Source organism: Oncorhynchus keta, chromosome 17, assembly GCF_023373465.1.
Source record: "Oncorhynchus keta strain PuntledgeMale-10-30-2019 chromosome 17, Oket_V2, whole genome shotgun sequence".
Taxonomy (NCBI): Eukaryota; Metazoa; Chordata; class Actinopteri; order Salmoniformes; family Salmonidae; genus Oncorhynchus; species Oncorhynchus keta.
The window spans coordinates 30,229,820-30,246,222 of NC_068437.1; the positions used below are offsets into that span (position 1 = coordinate 30,229,820).

General features: G+C 44.1%; 1 protein-coding gene across 5 annotated transcripts in view; it reads left to right on the forward strand.

Annotated features, from left to right (window-relative positions):
• The window catches only part of ptprq (protein tyrosine phosphatase receptor type Q), a 48,233-nt gene that overhangs the window by 5,358 nt on the left and 26,472 nt on the right, over positions 1-16,403 (forward strand). For all 5 annotated transcript variants that reach the window (XR_008066440.1, XM_052465849.1, XM_052465852.1 and 2 more), the window contains exons 10-20: positions 574-704; positions 4,209-4,338; positions 4,416-4,569; positions 4,691-4,797; positions 5,275-5,375; positions 10,354-10,519; positions 10,708-10,968; positions 11,149-11,309; positions 12,312-12,423; positions 13,128-13,236; positions 13,479-13,593. Coding sequence is in view for 4 of the 5 variants with exons in the window: in XM_052465849.1 (XP_052321809.1) it covers positions 574-704; positions 4,209-4,338; positions 4,416-4,569; positions 4,691-4,797; positions 5,275-5,375; positions 10,354-10,519; positions 10,708-10,968; positions 11,149-11,309; positions 12,312-12,423; positions 13,128-13,236; positions 13,479-13,593 (1,547 nt within the window). In the remaining variant the exon portion in view is untranslated. The remainder of the gene's footprint in view (positions 1-573; positions 705-4,208; positions 4,339-4,415; positions 4,570-4,690; positions 4,798-5,274; positions 5,376-10,353; positions 10,520-10,707; positions 10,969-11,148; positions 11,310-12,311; positions 12,424-13,127; positions 13,237-13,478; positions 13,594-16,403) is intronic.

Consider the following 16,403-nt stretch of genomic DNA (forward strand, 5'->3'; position numbering starts at 1 on the left):
AAGTGGAACGACATTTATTGGATATTTCAAACATCTCTTTCCTGAGCGGTATGACAGCTGCTTGGTCCCATGGTGTTTATAGTTGCGTACTATTGTTTGTACAAATGAATGTGGTACCTTCAGGCGTTTGGAAATTGCTCCCAAGGATGAACCAGACTTTTTCTGAGGTCTTGGCTGATTTGTTTTGATTTTCCCATGAAGCAAAGAGGCACTGAGTTTGAAGGTAGGCCTTGAACTACATCCACAGGTACACCTCCAATTGGCTGAAACTATGTCAATTAGCCTATCATGAGATCATTTTCTGGAATTTTTCAACTGTTTAAAGGCACAGTCAACTTAGTGTATGTAAACGTCTGACCCACTGGAATTGTGATACAGTGAGTTGTAAGTGAAATAATCTGTCTGTAAACAATTGTTGGGAAAAATTACTTGTGTCATGCACAAAGTAGATGTCCTATCCGACTTGCCAAAACTATAGTTTGTTAACAAGAGATTTGTGGAGTGGTTGAAAAATTAGTTTTAATGACTCCAACCTATGTGTATGTAAACTTCCGACTTCAACTGTATGTGTAGGCCTGGCCTCTCCCAGTACTGTGAGAGAGGGCTCAGTAACAGAGTCGTCAGTAGAGATGCTGTGGGATCCAGCCTCTGGACACGGACACAACTATGAAGTCATCTGTCTCAACTGTCACCACAGACTCATGGTACGGCAGCAGGGTGTGTGTGCATGTATGTGGTCAAGTGTCTACAGTATAGAATGGGTTTATGTGGTGGAGTGTCTATAGAATGGGTTTATGTGGTGGAGTGTCTATAGAATGGGTTTATGTGGTGGAGTGTCTATAGAATGGGTTTATGTGGTGGAGTGTCTATAGAATGGGTTTATGTGGTGGAGTGTCTATAGAATGGGTTTATGTGGTGGAGTGTCTATAGAATGGGTTTATGCGGTGGAGTGTCTATAGAATGGGTTTATGTGGTGGAGTGTCTATAAAATGGGTGCATGTGGTGGAGTGTCTATAGAATGGGTTTATGTGGTGGAGTGTCTATAGAATGGGTTTATGTGGTGGAGTGTCTATAGAATGGGTTTATGTGGTGGAGTGTCTATAGAATGGGTTTATGTGGTGGAGTGTCTATAGAATGGGTTTATGCGGTGGAGTGTCTATAGAATGGGTTTATGTGGTGGAGTGTCTATAAAATGGGTGTATGTGGTGGAGTGTCTATAGAATGGGTGTATGTGGTGGAGTGTCTATAGAATGGGTGTATGTGGTGGAGTGTCTATAGAATGGGTGTATGTGGTGGAGTGTCTATAGAATGGGTGTATGTGGTGGAGTGTCTATAGAATGGGTTTATGTGGTGGAGTGTCTATAGAATGGGTTTATGTGGTGGAGTGTCTATAGAATGGGTTTATGTGGTGGAGTGTCTATAGAATGGGTTTATGCGGTGGAGTGTCTATAGAATGGGTTTATGCGGTGGAGTGTCTATAAAATGGGTGTATGTGGTGGAGTGTCTATAGAATGGGTGTATGTGGTGGAGTGTCTATAGAATGGGTGTATGTGGTGGAGTGTCTATAGAATGGGTGTATGTGGTGGAGTGTCTATAGAATGGGTTTATGTGGTGGAGTGTCTATAGAATGGGTGTATGTGGTGGAGTGTTTATAGAATGGGTTTATGTGGTGGAGTGTCTATAGAATGGGTGTATGTGGTGGAGTGTCTATAGAATGGGTTTATGTGGTGGAGTGTCTATAGAATGGGTTTATGTGGTGGAGTGTCTATAGAATGGGTTTATGTGGTGGAGTGTCTATAGAATGGGTGTATGTGGTGGAGTGTCTATAGAATGGGTTTATGTGGTGGAGTGTCTATAGAATGGGTTTATGTGGTGGAGTGTTTATAGAATGGGTTTATGTGGTGGAGTGTCTATAGAATGGGTTTATGTGGTGGAGTGTCTATAGAATGGTTTTATGTGGTGGAGTGTCTATATAATGGGTTTATGTGGTGGAGTGTCTATAGAATGGGTTTATGTGGTGGAGTGTTTATGGAATGGGTTTATGTGGTGGAGTGTCTATAGAATGGGTTTATGTGGTGGAGTGTCTATGGAATGGGTTTATGTGGTGGATTGTCTATAGAATGGGTTTATGTGGTGGAGTGTTTATAGAATTGGTTTATGTGGTGGAGTGTCTATAGAATGGGTTTATGTGGTGGAGTGTCTATAGAATGGGTTTATGTGGTGGAGTGTTTATAGAATGGGTTTATGTGGTGGAGTGTCTATAGAATGGGTTTATGTGGTGGAGTGTCTATAGAATGGGTTTGTGTGGTGGAGTGTTTATAGAATGAGTTTATGTGGTGGAGTGTCTATAGAATGGGTTTATGTGGTGGAGTGTCTATAGAATGGGTTTGTGTGGTGGAGTGTTTATAGAATGGGTTTATGTGGTGGAGTGTCTATAGAATGGGTTTATGTGGTGGAGTGTCTATAGAATGGGTTTATGTGGTGGAGTGTCTATAGAATGGGTTTATGTGGTGGAGTGTCTATAGAATGGGTTTATGTGGTGGAGTGTCTATAGAATGGGTTTATGTGGTGGAGTGTCTATAGAATGGGTTTATGTGGTGGAGTGTCTATAGAATGGGTTTATGTGGTGGAGTGTCTATAGAATGAGTTTACAGTAGAGTCATGGCCAAAAGTTTTGGGAATGACACAAATATTAATTTTCACAAAGTCTGCTGCCTCAGTTTGTATGATGGCAATTTGAATATACTCCAGAATGTTATGAAGAGTGATCAGATGAATTGTAAAGTCCCTCTTTGCCATGCAAATTAATTGAATCCCCCAAAACATTTCCACTGCATTTCAGCCCTGCCACAAAAGGACCAGCTGACATCATGTCAGGGATTCTCTCGTTAGCACAGGTGTGAGTGTTGATAAGGACAAGGCTGGAGATCACTCTGTCATGCTGATTGGGTTTGAATAACAGACTGGAAGCTTCAAAAGGAGGGTGGTGCTTGGAATCATTGTTCTTCATCTGTCAACCATGGTTACCTGCAAGGAAACACGTGCCGTCGTCATTACTTTACACAGGGCTTCACAGGCAAGGATATTGCTGCCAGTAAGATTGCACCATAATCAACCAATTATCGGATCATCAAAAACTTCAAGGAGAGCGGTTCAATTGTTGTGAAGAAGGCTTCAGGGCGCCCAAGAAAGTCCAGCAAGCGCCAGGACTGTCTCCTAAAGTTTCAGCTGCAGGATCGGGGCACCACCCGTAGAGCGCTTGCTCAGGAATGGCAGCGGGCAGGTGTGAGTGCATCTGCACGCACAATGAGGTGAAGACTTTTGGAGGATGGCCTGGTGTCAAGAAGAGCAGCAAAGAAGCCACTTCTCTCCGGGAAAAACATCAGGGGCAGACAGATATTCTGCAAAAGGTACAGGGATTGGACTGCTGAGGACTGGGGTAAAGTTATTTTCTCTGATGAATCTCTTTCCGATTGTTTGGGGCATCCGGAAAAAGGCTTGTCCGGAGAAGACAAGGTGAGCGCTATCATCAGTCCTGTGTCATACCAACAATAAAGCATCCAGAGACCATTCATGTGTGGGGTTGCTTCTCAGCCAAGGGAGTGGGCTCACTTATAATTTTGCCTAAGAACACAGCCATGAATAAAGAATGCTACCATCACATCCTGCGAGAGCAACTTCTCCCAACCATCCAGGAACAGTTTGGTGACGAACAATGCCTTTTCCAGCATGATGGAGCACCTTGTCATAAGGCAACTAAGTTGCTCGGGGAACAAAACATCAATATTTTGGGTCCATGGCCAGGAAACTCCCCAGACCCTAATCCCATTGAGAACTTGTAGTCAATCCTCAAGAGGCGGGTGGACAAACAAAAACCCACAAATTCTGACAAACTCCAAGCATTGATTATGCAAGAATGGGCTGCCATCAGTCAGGATGTGGCCCAGAAGTTAATTGACAGCATGCCAGGGGGATTACAGAGGTCTTGAAAAAGAAGGGTTAACACTGCAAATATTGACTCTTTGCATCAACTTCATGTAATTGTCAATAATAGCCTTTGACACTTATGAAATGCTTGTAATTATACTTCAGTATTCCATAGTAACATCTGACAAGAATATCTAAAGACACTGAAGCAGAAAACTTTGTGGAAATTAATATTTGTGTCATTCTCAAAACCTTTGGCCACAACTGTATATGTGTGTTAGGTCCAGAAGGTGTGTGTTCCGAGGGCAGTGTTCTCTGGGTTGCAACCAGGCAGGCTGTACCACTTCTCTCTGAGGACGGAGAAAGAGTCCTTCACAGACAGCCCCCCTGTCACACTCAGCATCACTACAGGTACACACACACACTTACACACACACACACCCGGTCTCTCTGGTTCTTATTAATCAGCATTTGTGTGTGTTTGTTAGCTCCCAGTCCAGTGATGGTATCAGTCCTCAGTAGGACCACATCGTCTGTGACAGTTGGCTGGACCCAGGCCAGGGATGTTGTCAAAGGCTTCATCCTGTCAATCATAAACCAAACCTCCAATCAGCAGCTGAAACTCTCAGCCCAGGAGCCATGGTGAGTCCTTACCCCCCTGGCACAATGTGTCCTTATTGGCTGGTCCAGCTTCCACTTGTTATTGGGTAACACTGGCTGTGTGTGTGTGTGTGCGTGCATGTTTGTGCATGTTTGTGTGTAGGTCTTACAGATTTGAGGACCTTTCCCCAGGAAGCTATTACACAGTATGTGTTATCAGCAGCAATGGAGAGAGGAGGAGTACACCGGCTTCTGTAGACTTCAACACCAGTGAGTTATGGACACACACACATACACATATTTGGCTGGCAGCAGTAGTGACCTATCTTGGGAGGTTCCAGTAGGAAATGAGGTGTTCAGAGTTTATCCCCAGTATATGTTCCAGGTTAATGTCAAGGTCAAGAAAAAATGTAATTTATTCATGTATTTTCACACACACATACATCCAAACACACACATATTCACACACACCTGCACTGTACACACAGCTCCACAACACATCACACACACTACTTATTACACACACACACACACACACACACACACACACACACACACACACACACACACACACACACACACACACACACACACACACACACACACACACACACACACACACACACACACACACACACACACACACACACACAGCAAACCCAGAACAATTAATTTCGATGGTGGAGAGCAGTGAAGTGAATGTTGAATGAATGATATGACAACAGATGTCCTGGTGTTTCTCTCTAGTCCCAGGAGCCCCACAGGAAGTGCTGCTGGTCGAAGAGGATGTGACCTCATCAGTGTTTGTGAGCTGGGGAGCCCCAGCAGGGGGCGTGGAGGGGTACAAGGTAGGACACCATCCTATCCTCTCCCTTAACCTCTTTCTTCTCCTCGCCTCTCTCCTTCTCTTATCTACTCTGCTCCTCCTTTTCTTTTCTTCTCCTCTTTTCTGTTATTAGCAACAGCTGTCTCAGTTTACCCATAAATATTAATCCCTTTACGCACAGTTACACACACATGCATGCACACACACACACACGCACGCACGCACACACACACACATACAGAATTAGTTCTTTATAAGAGGAAGCAGGACGGGGGGTCAAGTAAAACTCACCTGCAGACTTTCAGAGAACACACTCACCTGGTGGTTGCCTAGCGACTGTCGTCAGCACAGTGCATCTCTGGTTACCTGCACTTTAAAGATGTATGACCCCCCCCAGAGCCAACGCCAGGGAGAATGACCAAGCACTATACACGCACGCATGCACGCACACACACAAATACACACACACACACAGACTTACTGCTGGACATTTGTGACTTAGTGCGATAGCAAATTCATCAGGGACCCTCTCATTTTGTCATAGGACAGTGAGATGTTTTTGTTGGTGCAGCTTTAAAGCTAATAACCTGCATTACACAAATGTTTCCATGAGGCAGAAAGAAAAGTTTGCTGTTTTAAAGGGGCAATCAGCAGTTACTACATACATTTTTGTACTTATAATTTTATGATATGTAGCCATTGATTCTTGAAGAATACAATTTATAAATGCCTCATGAATTGTGCCCAAATATAAGCTTGTTTAACTTCAATGTTTGTAAACAAAGCACATTTAAACAAACACTGTATAGCCTCAGAACTTGGTTAAAACTATCATTTTGATATCAAGGATGGTCAGTCTTGCATCCATATCTCTTGTCTATAAATTTGAGAGTGATTACATTTCTCCAGCCCCATCCCTCAGCTTTTTAAAGAAACAATAGCGGGTAAATCGCTTTGTTATTGTTTCAACTGCTAATTTGATATTCAACCCTTGTGCTTTGCTGAAAAATATTTACGTTAATAGTGGTATGGTTCAGATTGACCCCTTACAGTTTAAACACACTCAAGACAGTCGAAGAATTAAGAAAAAACTGCCAAAACGTTATTTTGTTTTGTCAGACCATTCAGAAAGAAGAAATATAAGATCATTTGATTTCAGAAACTCTATATTTAAGAATTCTTTGTTAAACGTATTTCCTTTCTCAAAAATAGGCACTTTCTGTTTGGAGCTCATTTTTGAGTCTGTGTCAGAGATCTGCTGCTCTCACACTGAGAAGGAGAAGTTTGGGAAAGTCATTTACACCCAAACAGAATTATAAAAATGCAACCAGAACCAGTCAAAACACATCAAAGACACTTGTTTATTTTGGACCTGTGGAAATATTTATACACATGAAATCCTCCGGGTCAAAATGACCCACAACATCATGTTTGTATACAAAATCTACACAGAGATTCCACAACACATCAGCGTGTCCACATTTTGAAGTTAGGTTCCTGACCCTAAATTAGGAAAAGTCCTTTAATTCCATGGAGAGTTTAACTCGTATTTTAGACAACTCAAAGTGCGAATGGGTCAAATTGACCCATCTCCGTCAAATCTTAAATGGAAGAAGTTTGGAACCACCAAGACTCGGCCAAACTGAGAAGGGCCTTGGTCAGGGAGGTGATCAAGTACCGATGGTCACTCTGACAGAGCTCCAGAGTTCCTCTGTGGAGATGGGAGAACCTTCCAGAAGGACAAGCATCTCTGCAGCACTCCACCAATCAGGCCTTTATGGTTGCCAGATAGCTGAGACGGAAGCCACTCCTCAGTAAAAGGCACATGACAGCCTGCTTGGAGTTTGCCAAAGGGCACTAAAGGACTCTCTGACCATGAGAAACAAGATTCTATAGTCTGACGAAACCAAGGTTGATCTCTTTGGCCTGAAGTGTCCCGTCTGGAGGAAACCTGGCACAATCCCTACAGTGAAGCATGGTGGTGCTGTGGGGAGACTAGTTTGGATCGAGGGAAAGATGAATGGAGCAAAGTACAGAGAGATCCTTAATGAAACCTGCTCCATGACCTTAGGCTGGAGTGAAGGTTCACCTTCCAACAGGACAATGACCCTAAGTACACAGCCAAGACAACGCAGGAGTGGCTTCGGGACAAGTCTCTGAATGTCCTTGAGTGGCTCAGCAAGAGCTGTTCCAACATCAGCCAGTCATAATCGCCCAACATCAGTGCCCGACCTCACCAATGCTCTTGTGGCTGAATGGAAGCAAATCCCCACAGCAATGTTCCCACATCTAGTGAAAATCCTTCCCAGAAGAGTGGAGGCTGTTCAAGCAGCAAATGGGGGACCAACTCCATATTACCGCCCATGATTTTTGAATGAGTAGTTCGACGAGCAGCTGTCCATATACTTTTGGCCATGAAGTGTATATATATTTTTACAGAATTTATATATTTAAGCAATAAGGCTCGAGGAGGTGTGGTATATGGCTAATATACACTGCATGACCAAAAGTCCTTCATCCCAAAGGTGTTCGATGGGGTTGTGCAGGCCAGTCAAGTTCTTCCACACCGATCTCAACAAACCATTTCTGTATGGACCTCGTTTTGTGCACGGGGGCATTGTTATGCTGAAACAGGAAAGGGTCTTCCCCGAACTGTTGCCACAAATTTGGAAGCACAGAATCTTCTGGAATGTAATTGTATGCTGTAGCGTTAAGATACACCTTTTTGTATTTATACTGTACCATGGCTAAGGGTGGTTCTTGCGCACAACGCAACGCGGAGGGCCTGGATACAGCCCTTAGCCATGGTATATTCGCCGTATATCACAAACCCCCAAGGTGCCTTATTGCTATTATAAACTGGTTACCAATGTAATTAGAGCAGTAAAAATACATATTTTGTCATACGCATGGTATACGGTCTGATATACCACGGCTGTCAGCCAATCAGCATTCAGGTCTCGAACCACCTAGTTTACAAATATATACAGCACCTGTCCAAAGTTTGGACACCCCTACTCATTCCAGGGTTTTTCTGTATTTTTACTACTTTCTACATTGTAGAATAATAGTGAAGACATCAAAACTATGAAATAACGCATATGGAATCATGTAGTAACCAAAAAAAGTGTTTAAAAATCTAAATGTATTTTATATTTGAGATTCTTCAAAGTAGCGTCCCTTTGCCTTGATGACAACTTTGCACACTCTTGACATTCTCTCAACCAGCGTCATGAGGTAGTCACCTGGAATGCATTTCAGTTAACAGGTGGGCCTTGTTAAAAGTTAATTTGTGGAATTTCTTTCCATCTTAATGCGTTTGAGACAATAAGTTGTGTTGTGACATGGTAGGGATGGTATACAGAAGATAGCCCTATTTGGTAAAAGACCAAGTCCATATTATGGCAAGAACAGCTCAAATAAGCAAAGAGAAACGACAGGCCATCATCACTTTAAGACATAAAGGTCATTCAATCTGGAAAATGTCATGAACTTTCAAAGTTTCTTCAAGTGCTATGATGAAACTGGCTCACATGAGTACTGCCACATGGAAAGAAGACACAGAGTTACCTCTGCTGCAGAAGATAAGTTCACTAGAGTTACCGGCCTCAGAAATTGCAGCCCAAATAAATGCTTCACGGAGTTCAAGTAACAGACACATCTCAACATCAACTGTTCAGAAGAGAATGCGTGAATCAGGCCTTCCAATAGTAAGAAGAGACTTGCTTTGGCCAAGAAACACGAGCAATGGGAAAGGGGGATACCTACTCAGTTGTACAACTGAATCCATTCAACTGAAATGTGTCTTCCGCATTTAACCCAACCCCTCTGAATCAGCGAGGTGTGGGGGGCAGCTTAAATTGACATCCACATCTTTGGAGCCAGGGAACAGTGGATTAAGTGCCTTGCTCAGGGGCAGAACTACAGATTTTTACCTTGTCAGCGCGGGGATTCGATCCAGCAACCTTCCAGTTACTGGCCGAACGCTCTAACCACTAGGACGTTAGAACGGTGGAAATCTGTCCTTTGGGCTGATGAGTCCAAATTTGAGATTTTTGGTTCCAACCGCCGTGTCTTTGTGAGATGCAGAGTAGGTGAACGGATGATCTCTGCATGTGTGGCGCCGTTAAGCATGGAGGAGGTGTGATGGTGTTGGGGTGCTTTGCTGGTGACACTGTTGTGATTTATTTAGAATTCAAGGCACACTTAACCAGCATGGCTACCACAGCATTCTACAGCGATACGCAATTCCATCTCGTTTGCACTTAGTGTGACTATCATTTGTTTTTCAACAGGACAATGACCCAACACTCCTCCAGGCTGTGTAAAGGCTATCTAACCAAGAAGGAGAGTGATGGAGTGCTGCATCAGATGACCTGGCCTCCACATTCACCTGACCTCAACCCAATTGAGATGGTTTGGGATGAGTTGACTGCAGAATGAAGGAAAAGCAGTCAACAAGTGCTCAGCATGTGTGGGAACTCCTTCAAGACTGCTGGAAAAGCATTCCAGGTGAAGCTGGTTTAGAGAATGCCAAGAGTGTGCCAAGCTGTCATCTTAGCAAAGGGTGGCTACTTTGAAGAATCTCAAATATAAATATATTTAGATTTTTTAACACTTTTTTGGTTACTTCATGATTCAATATGTGTTAATTCATAGTTTTTATGTCTTCACCATTATTCAACAATGTAAACAATAGTAAAAATAAAGAAAAACCTTTGAATGAGTAAGTGTGTCCAAACTTTTGACTGTATATATATTTTTTTTTTCTGGTCGCAAACCCCTACATACCTCACTTTGAGAACCCCTGACTTACTGTATACTATAGAAAATAAATTCCGTCCAAATAAAACAGACACGCTGTTCGCTCTGTGTCGTTGATTTGTGGTTTATCACTGCCCAAACACAACTTTCCAACAAACACCAACATTTGATTTTGTCACCAAATGTTTTGTCCGATTGTGTGTGTATATGTGTTTGTGTCTGTGTGTTCTCCTTAGCTGCTGTTGTGTCTGTCTGGGGACAAGTCATCATGTCGTGAGATGGGGGTTCATAGCAACAGTCTCCAGGTAGGAGGTTTGACCCCTGGATCAGATTATGACATCACCGTCCTGAGCCTGCTGGTATCAGACTTCAGCCAGCCTGTCACTACACAGTTCTCCGCACGTAAGACACATACACACACAAATCAACCTCTTTGAGGCAACACTTAATGTGGCAAGCCATATCAGGGCCATATCAGAGCTCCTAGTAGTAACCTTTGACCCTCAGCTGTGGAGAGTCAGAGACTGAGAGAGAGCTCATCTAATCTCATATTCAGATGTTATATTAACGTATGTGTTTGTCTGATGCAGGTCCGGCCGGTGTGTGTTCCCTCTCTCTGCTCTATGTTAACTCTTCCTGTGCCGTGGTGAGGTGGGACGCTGCCATTGGCCAGTTTGACTTCCACAGGATAACTGTTGGAAATGGCTCGCAAGCACATACGATAGAGGTCTCCAAGGAGAGGCAGGTTGCTACAGTAACTGGGTTGAGGGATGGCTGTATGTACAACATGAGCGTGGAGCGCATTAGACGAGGAGAGGCAGGGACAGCTGCCTCCCTAACTGTTACCACAGGTACCTGACTACACAAAACTACATTACTCTGACCACAACTTCCCTGATTTTAAGCATGGGTTTAAGCAGGGGTCTCTCAATAAGTTATACACGTGCATAAAATATTTCTCTCTCTCTCTCTGTGTCCCTCCATCTATCCCCCCCTCTCTTTTTATCTTTCTCTCTCTCTGTATCCCTTAGTGCCGGGCCGTGTGCGTGGTGTAAATGTGGTTAGTGTGTCTGCTCAGAACTTCTCTATGCGTTGGGAGCAGTCAGAGGGGTGTGTGGACCAGTACCTCGTCAGCCTGCTGCCCAACCAAGGAACTGTCTCTGTCTACCGCACAGTCGACAGACTCGTACAGGTAAACACACACAGAAGCTATTACACAGTAGATGTTATCAGTAGAAGTGGAGACAGGAGTTAATCTGCTTCTGTAAACATCAACACAAGTGTGTTATGGAGACACAAACACGTATACTAACACATACCTCTCCCTCACCCAGATCCCACCCCTTCCCGACCTTGCTCAGCAGCCAGGTTTCAGATACCCCCAGTGTAACCTAACACAAACGCATACACATACACACACAGGTTGAGTAATAGAGCTCATTATTTATTAGGTAGACCTCCTGAGCTCAACCCTGAATCATTCATTTGGTGAAGCTGCTCTCCTGCATGGAGTTATGGTGTACACACTGCCCTGCCTCTCTCTGACCTAACCAGCTAACTGCTGACCACTGAATGACTGCTAACGGTGGACTGGGTTACTACCAGACCTGGACTACAACTACGACTGCTGTAGCGAACCTGTTGCTATCATGAGACTGGACTACTACTATTGTAACTTTCCTGCTCTAATTGTTTCTACATTATGGTGGCATGTACTGCCCTGAATATCGTCGAATCTAACCTGCTAGCCGTGACTAACTGTCGCTAACTGTGGACTGGGTTACTACGTTAGGTCTGGACAACGGCGCAAAGATCTAAACTGCTGTAACACTGTGACCTGCTGTAGCTAAATTGCAACATTGGATTGAACAATGGTGCTAAGCCCTCTAACATTGAGCTGACATTGCCTTTTTCTCTCTAACCTGCTGCCTCTGACCAGCAAACAGCTAACTGAGCTAACAGCTAATTGGGCTTACTGGGCTAACTGGTAACTAGGCTAACTGGTAACTGAGCTAACAGCTAACTGGGATAACTGGGCTAGCTCCAGCATGGCCATCACTCTTCTCCTGATCATCACCTTCTACCTGGGATACACACACTCACAGGTTAGACTGCTCCACATACACATCTACAACCACATACTGTAGTTGTGTTGTGGTTGTGGTCATGTTCTGATCATGTAGTCTCTCCTCAGGCTGACGTATCCAGTCTGAGTCCTCGAACAGTGTTTACGGTCATGGTGACCGCCGCCTCCTCCTCCAACCTCAGCCCACCGGTCAGCCGTATAATCAACACCAACAAGACCGGTGAGATGTGTTACAGCTGAAATGATAGTGGTCTGCTCTGAGGAAACATTGGGTCTGTTCTGCTGCTGCCCTCTGCTGATAATGGCTGATAATGGCTGATAATGTTTATTATCTCCCACCCTGTGTGTGTGTGCGTTCGGTGTGTAGGTGTGTGTGTGTGTTTGTAGGTGTGTGTAGGTTTATGTGCGTGCGGTGTGTAGGTGTGTGTGTGTTTGTAGGAGGTGTGTGCATGTTTGTGTGTGTGTGTGTGTGTGTGTGTGTGTGTGTGTGTGTGTGTGTGTGTGTGTGTGTGTGTGTGTGTGTGTGTGTGTGTGTGTGTGTGTGTGTGTGTGTGTGTGTGTGTGTGTGTGTGTGTGGTAACACTAGCCTTGCTAAGTAGAATGAATGATGCTGTAGTGAATGTCAGTGAAATGCCCATAGCTCTGAGCATCTAAACCCCCCCCACACACACACACACACACACACATACATACATACAAACACCCAGCTGGTTGACCCAATAGCAAACAACAACAGTATCTTTCACAATGTCTCTCACCATCCTCCCAATTTGTTGACAGGACTTCCTAGTTTTGGCAGTATGTACTGATAAGTATGGATTGGATTCTTTCACATATATCAGATTTTTAGGAGATTTTGGGGAATATGGCCTTAACAGTTCTCGTCTCATCTCTTCTCATTTCCTCTCCCTCCTTTTCTCCCAGCCCCAACATCCCCTCCCACCAATCTAGAGGGGGAGAGGGTGGGCTCCAATGGGATCCTTCTGTCTTGGACCATGCCCTCTGACTCCCGCGTTGATGGTTATGTCATCAGGTAAGGAGCCATATGATGTAGACCCAGATGAAACCTTCTCCTGGAACACTATTTGGGGAATAACACTATTAGGGGAATAACACTATAAGGGGAATAACACTATAAGGGGAATAACACTATAAGGGGGGGGGGGGATAGGGTGTTGATATTCCACCACTATTTACTTCTAAATAAAGTTGAAATAAAGTTGTTTGTATATCATCTGGTGTTTTAAATAAAGTTGTTTCTATTTAATTTAATAGGTACAAAGAGGTGTGTCCATATCCAGACCCCACCTTCAAAGAGGTGACCAAACACCTGGACATCCCTGAGACCCTTCTCAACCTCTTCTTACCAGGGTCTACCTATAACATCAAGGTAACACTCATACAGTAAACATACTGTAAGTAACGTCTCTCTGCTCTCTTTCACACACACAACTAGAAGGTAATCATGCATTGGAGAGGCTATACAGACATGCCTGGTGCCCAAAATGTATGACATATGTCGCGCAGCGAGAGTTGAGTGGGGAGGAATGGATTCTATTCTGTCAGTCAACCTAATGAGCCAAGTAGTTTACATTGGTGGCTAGACGCTTCAGCGATCATTTGAGTGTCTGCCGAAGTTGGGACTTGGAGTGTTCAGAATCATTCAGTTTTTATCAGACTACAAAAGCAATAAATGTGCTTTAGCTGTCACCCTGACCTGATATTAGCTAAACTATCTAGCTACTTCCCTCTGAGTTACTGCACGAGAGCAGTGCTTGAAAATCAGGACTCAGGAGCAAGACACCCCGTGTTGTTGAGTTGGCGGCTTGCAGCGCAAACTCTCCCAAATTGAGCAGTATACTGTATTACGGGGACATCCAGATATATACCAATATTACAAGTTATTTCACGTCTATGCTGCTTTCCTACTCAAAATATGATTAATTGGGATGGAACAAATTGGCCACGTTAGCAAGCGCCAGTGACATGTGATAGCTGCCCGGTTAAGCAAGTGCACTGGTCATTCACACCGGCTTGTTGTTCCAGATGGTGACCAATACTACACGTTTTAACTAGCGCCACCCTTCTCGCCAGCATAAACTAAACTTTGTACATCATGCAGGTTTCTCCGAACAAATAGCCTAACCTAAATGGCTACCGATCAATTCAAAAATGTGCTTTCATGTTAACAAACAACATATTCTAAAAACAAGACAGGTCAAAGTAAAATGGACAATATGGAATGTACTATCACAACTGTCCAGGTGTTTCACCCCACTGTCGTGATCAGTGCATTCATTCATAAAATTCCATTTCAGGCAACACTGTAGGCTACGCCTCAATAAGCATGGACCTGACTCCGGTAACTTTTGGACATCGTTTTTGGTGCAGTCCGGACCGGCCTTGATTTCCACATCCATGGACATTGGTTTTTAGTCCGGTCCGGACAAAATCTGAACCAATCATAGCCAGCAATTTTTGGTCTCGCCAAGGGCAGCAGAATGGCAAGGACCGGCCCTGATCACTCCTCCCAGTCGGATGGTTCCCCACCAATTTCAATGTACTATTGAGCCTTGTGTGTCCCAGTCTCAGCCTTGTGACTCCACTTTCCTCCCATCTCTCTCGGCCTGAGAACCTCCCTGCCCCCATCTTTTCCTGGATCTTATACAGCTGTCATCCCTTTTCCTCCCATCTCTCTCGGCCTGAGAACCTCCCTGCCCCCATCTTTTCCTGGATCTTATACAGCTGTCATCCCTTTTCCTCCCATCTCTCTCTGCCTGAGAACCTCCCTGCCCCCATCTTTTCCTGGATCTTATACAGCTGTCATCCCTTTTCCTCCCATCTCTCTCGGCCTGAGAACCTCCCTGCCTCATTCCCCTCTACTCCCACATGAGCTGGTACCGAGGATCATCACAAATACCCCCATCTGTCTCACCCTATACAAGCTCTGCAAACCCTCATTACAACCTTGTCTGCGCCGAGACACAGATGAATTGAATCTTATCAGTGCTGTACAGCAGTGAGAGCAGATGACTACCGTCTGGCCTCACCTCCTCCACCCACTCTGCAGCCAAGAGTATGACCAGCAACTCCGTTGTGTAAACAGATAAATGATCTGTTGCTCTTTTTCCCACTGTAACCTTAAACTCAGGAACACTAAAAGCTGCACCTGTCCTCCCGGTTTTAGGTCCTTAGACCCATATGTGAATATATTCAAGAAAGCATAGTATTGCGTTCTTAAGTGTTCACTTACAACTGAATCTATTCCTTCCTCAACATATCTTACCCTCTCAAGCAACCCTAGATCTATCACTGTCAGAGGGAGCAACCATGGTGGGAAATGGAGGACGAACCACAGAGGGGCTAAACTCCCTCCCAAACAACCCCATCTCGCTCGCCTTGCCATTGCCTATCCACCCAAAACTTGTATTCAGATTTTGTTCATGTTCCCAGCACTCAAAGTACCTTTTTTGTAGGATGTGTTCCAATCAATACTCATCTGTGTGACATAAGTCATCAATTTCTTCTTCAAGGTTTATTAGCAGACTACTCTCATAAGGGGTATTGCTGCCACCTGCTGTACGAGGTAGTAAAAAAATGATAAAAAAACAAAGCTGTTTTGGATGAACAAATACATACTAATTACCAAAAACACTAACCAAAATTCACTCTACTACCCTGAATTTAGAAAATAATATATCATTTAAAAAAATGTTTACTTCTTCAGTCAGATTTTAATGTATTTTCATATCCCTACACAGATTCGGGAACTTGGGAAGGGGGAACCTCGCCATTCAGTACTCCCCGTAACATTTTGGCTGTCAAGTCCTGAATATCCAGAAATCTATTTGCCGCCTTCACAATGATATCTAGCTTCTTAGATTGTTTTATTAATTTGACTAGTGCAATTCATCACTTGTGCTATAAACGCAACAAAGTCCACCTTCTTCACTGTTCGTGTGTCGGGATCCTTCTCCTGCATGGCATTCACTGCAGACTGTGGGACATCACCTACCATCTCCTCTCTACTACTCCTTCAGCTATTTTCACTGCCTCCACATAGGAGTCCTGCTGGATAGCCCTGATCCTAGCAACTGCGACCTCCTTCGTTTTTACAGGGCACTCTGGGAACTGGAACGTGATTCCCATCACAATTACAGAAACAAGCTGTAACACTGCAGCGGCTTCTGTACATACGTC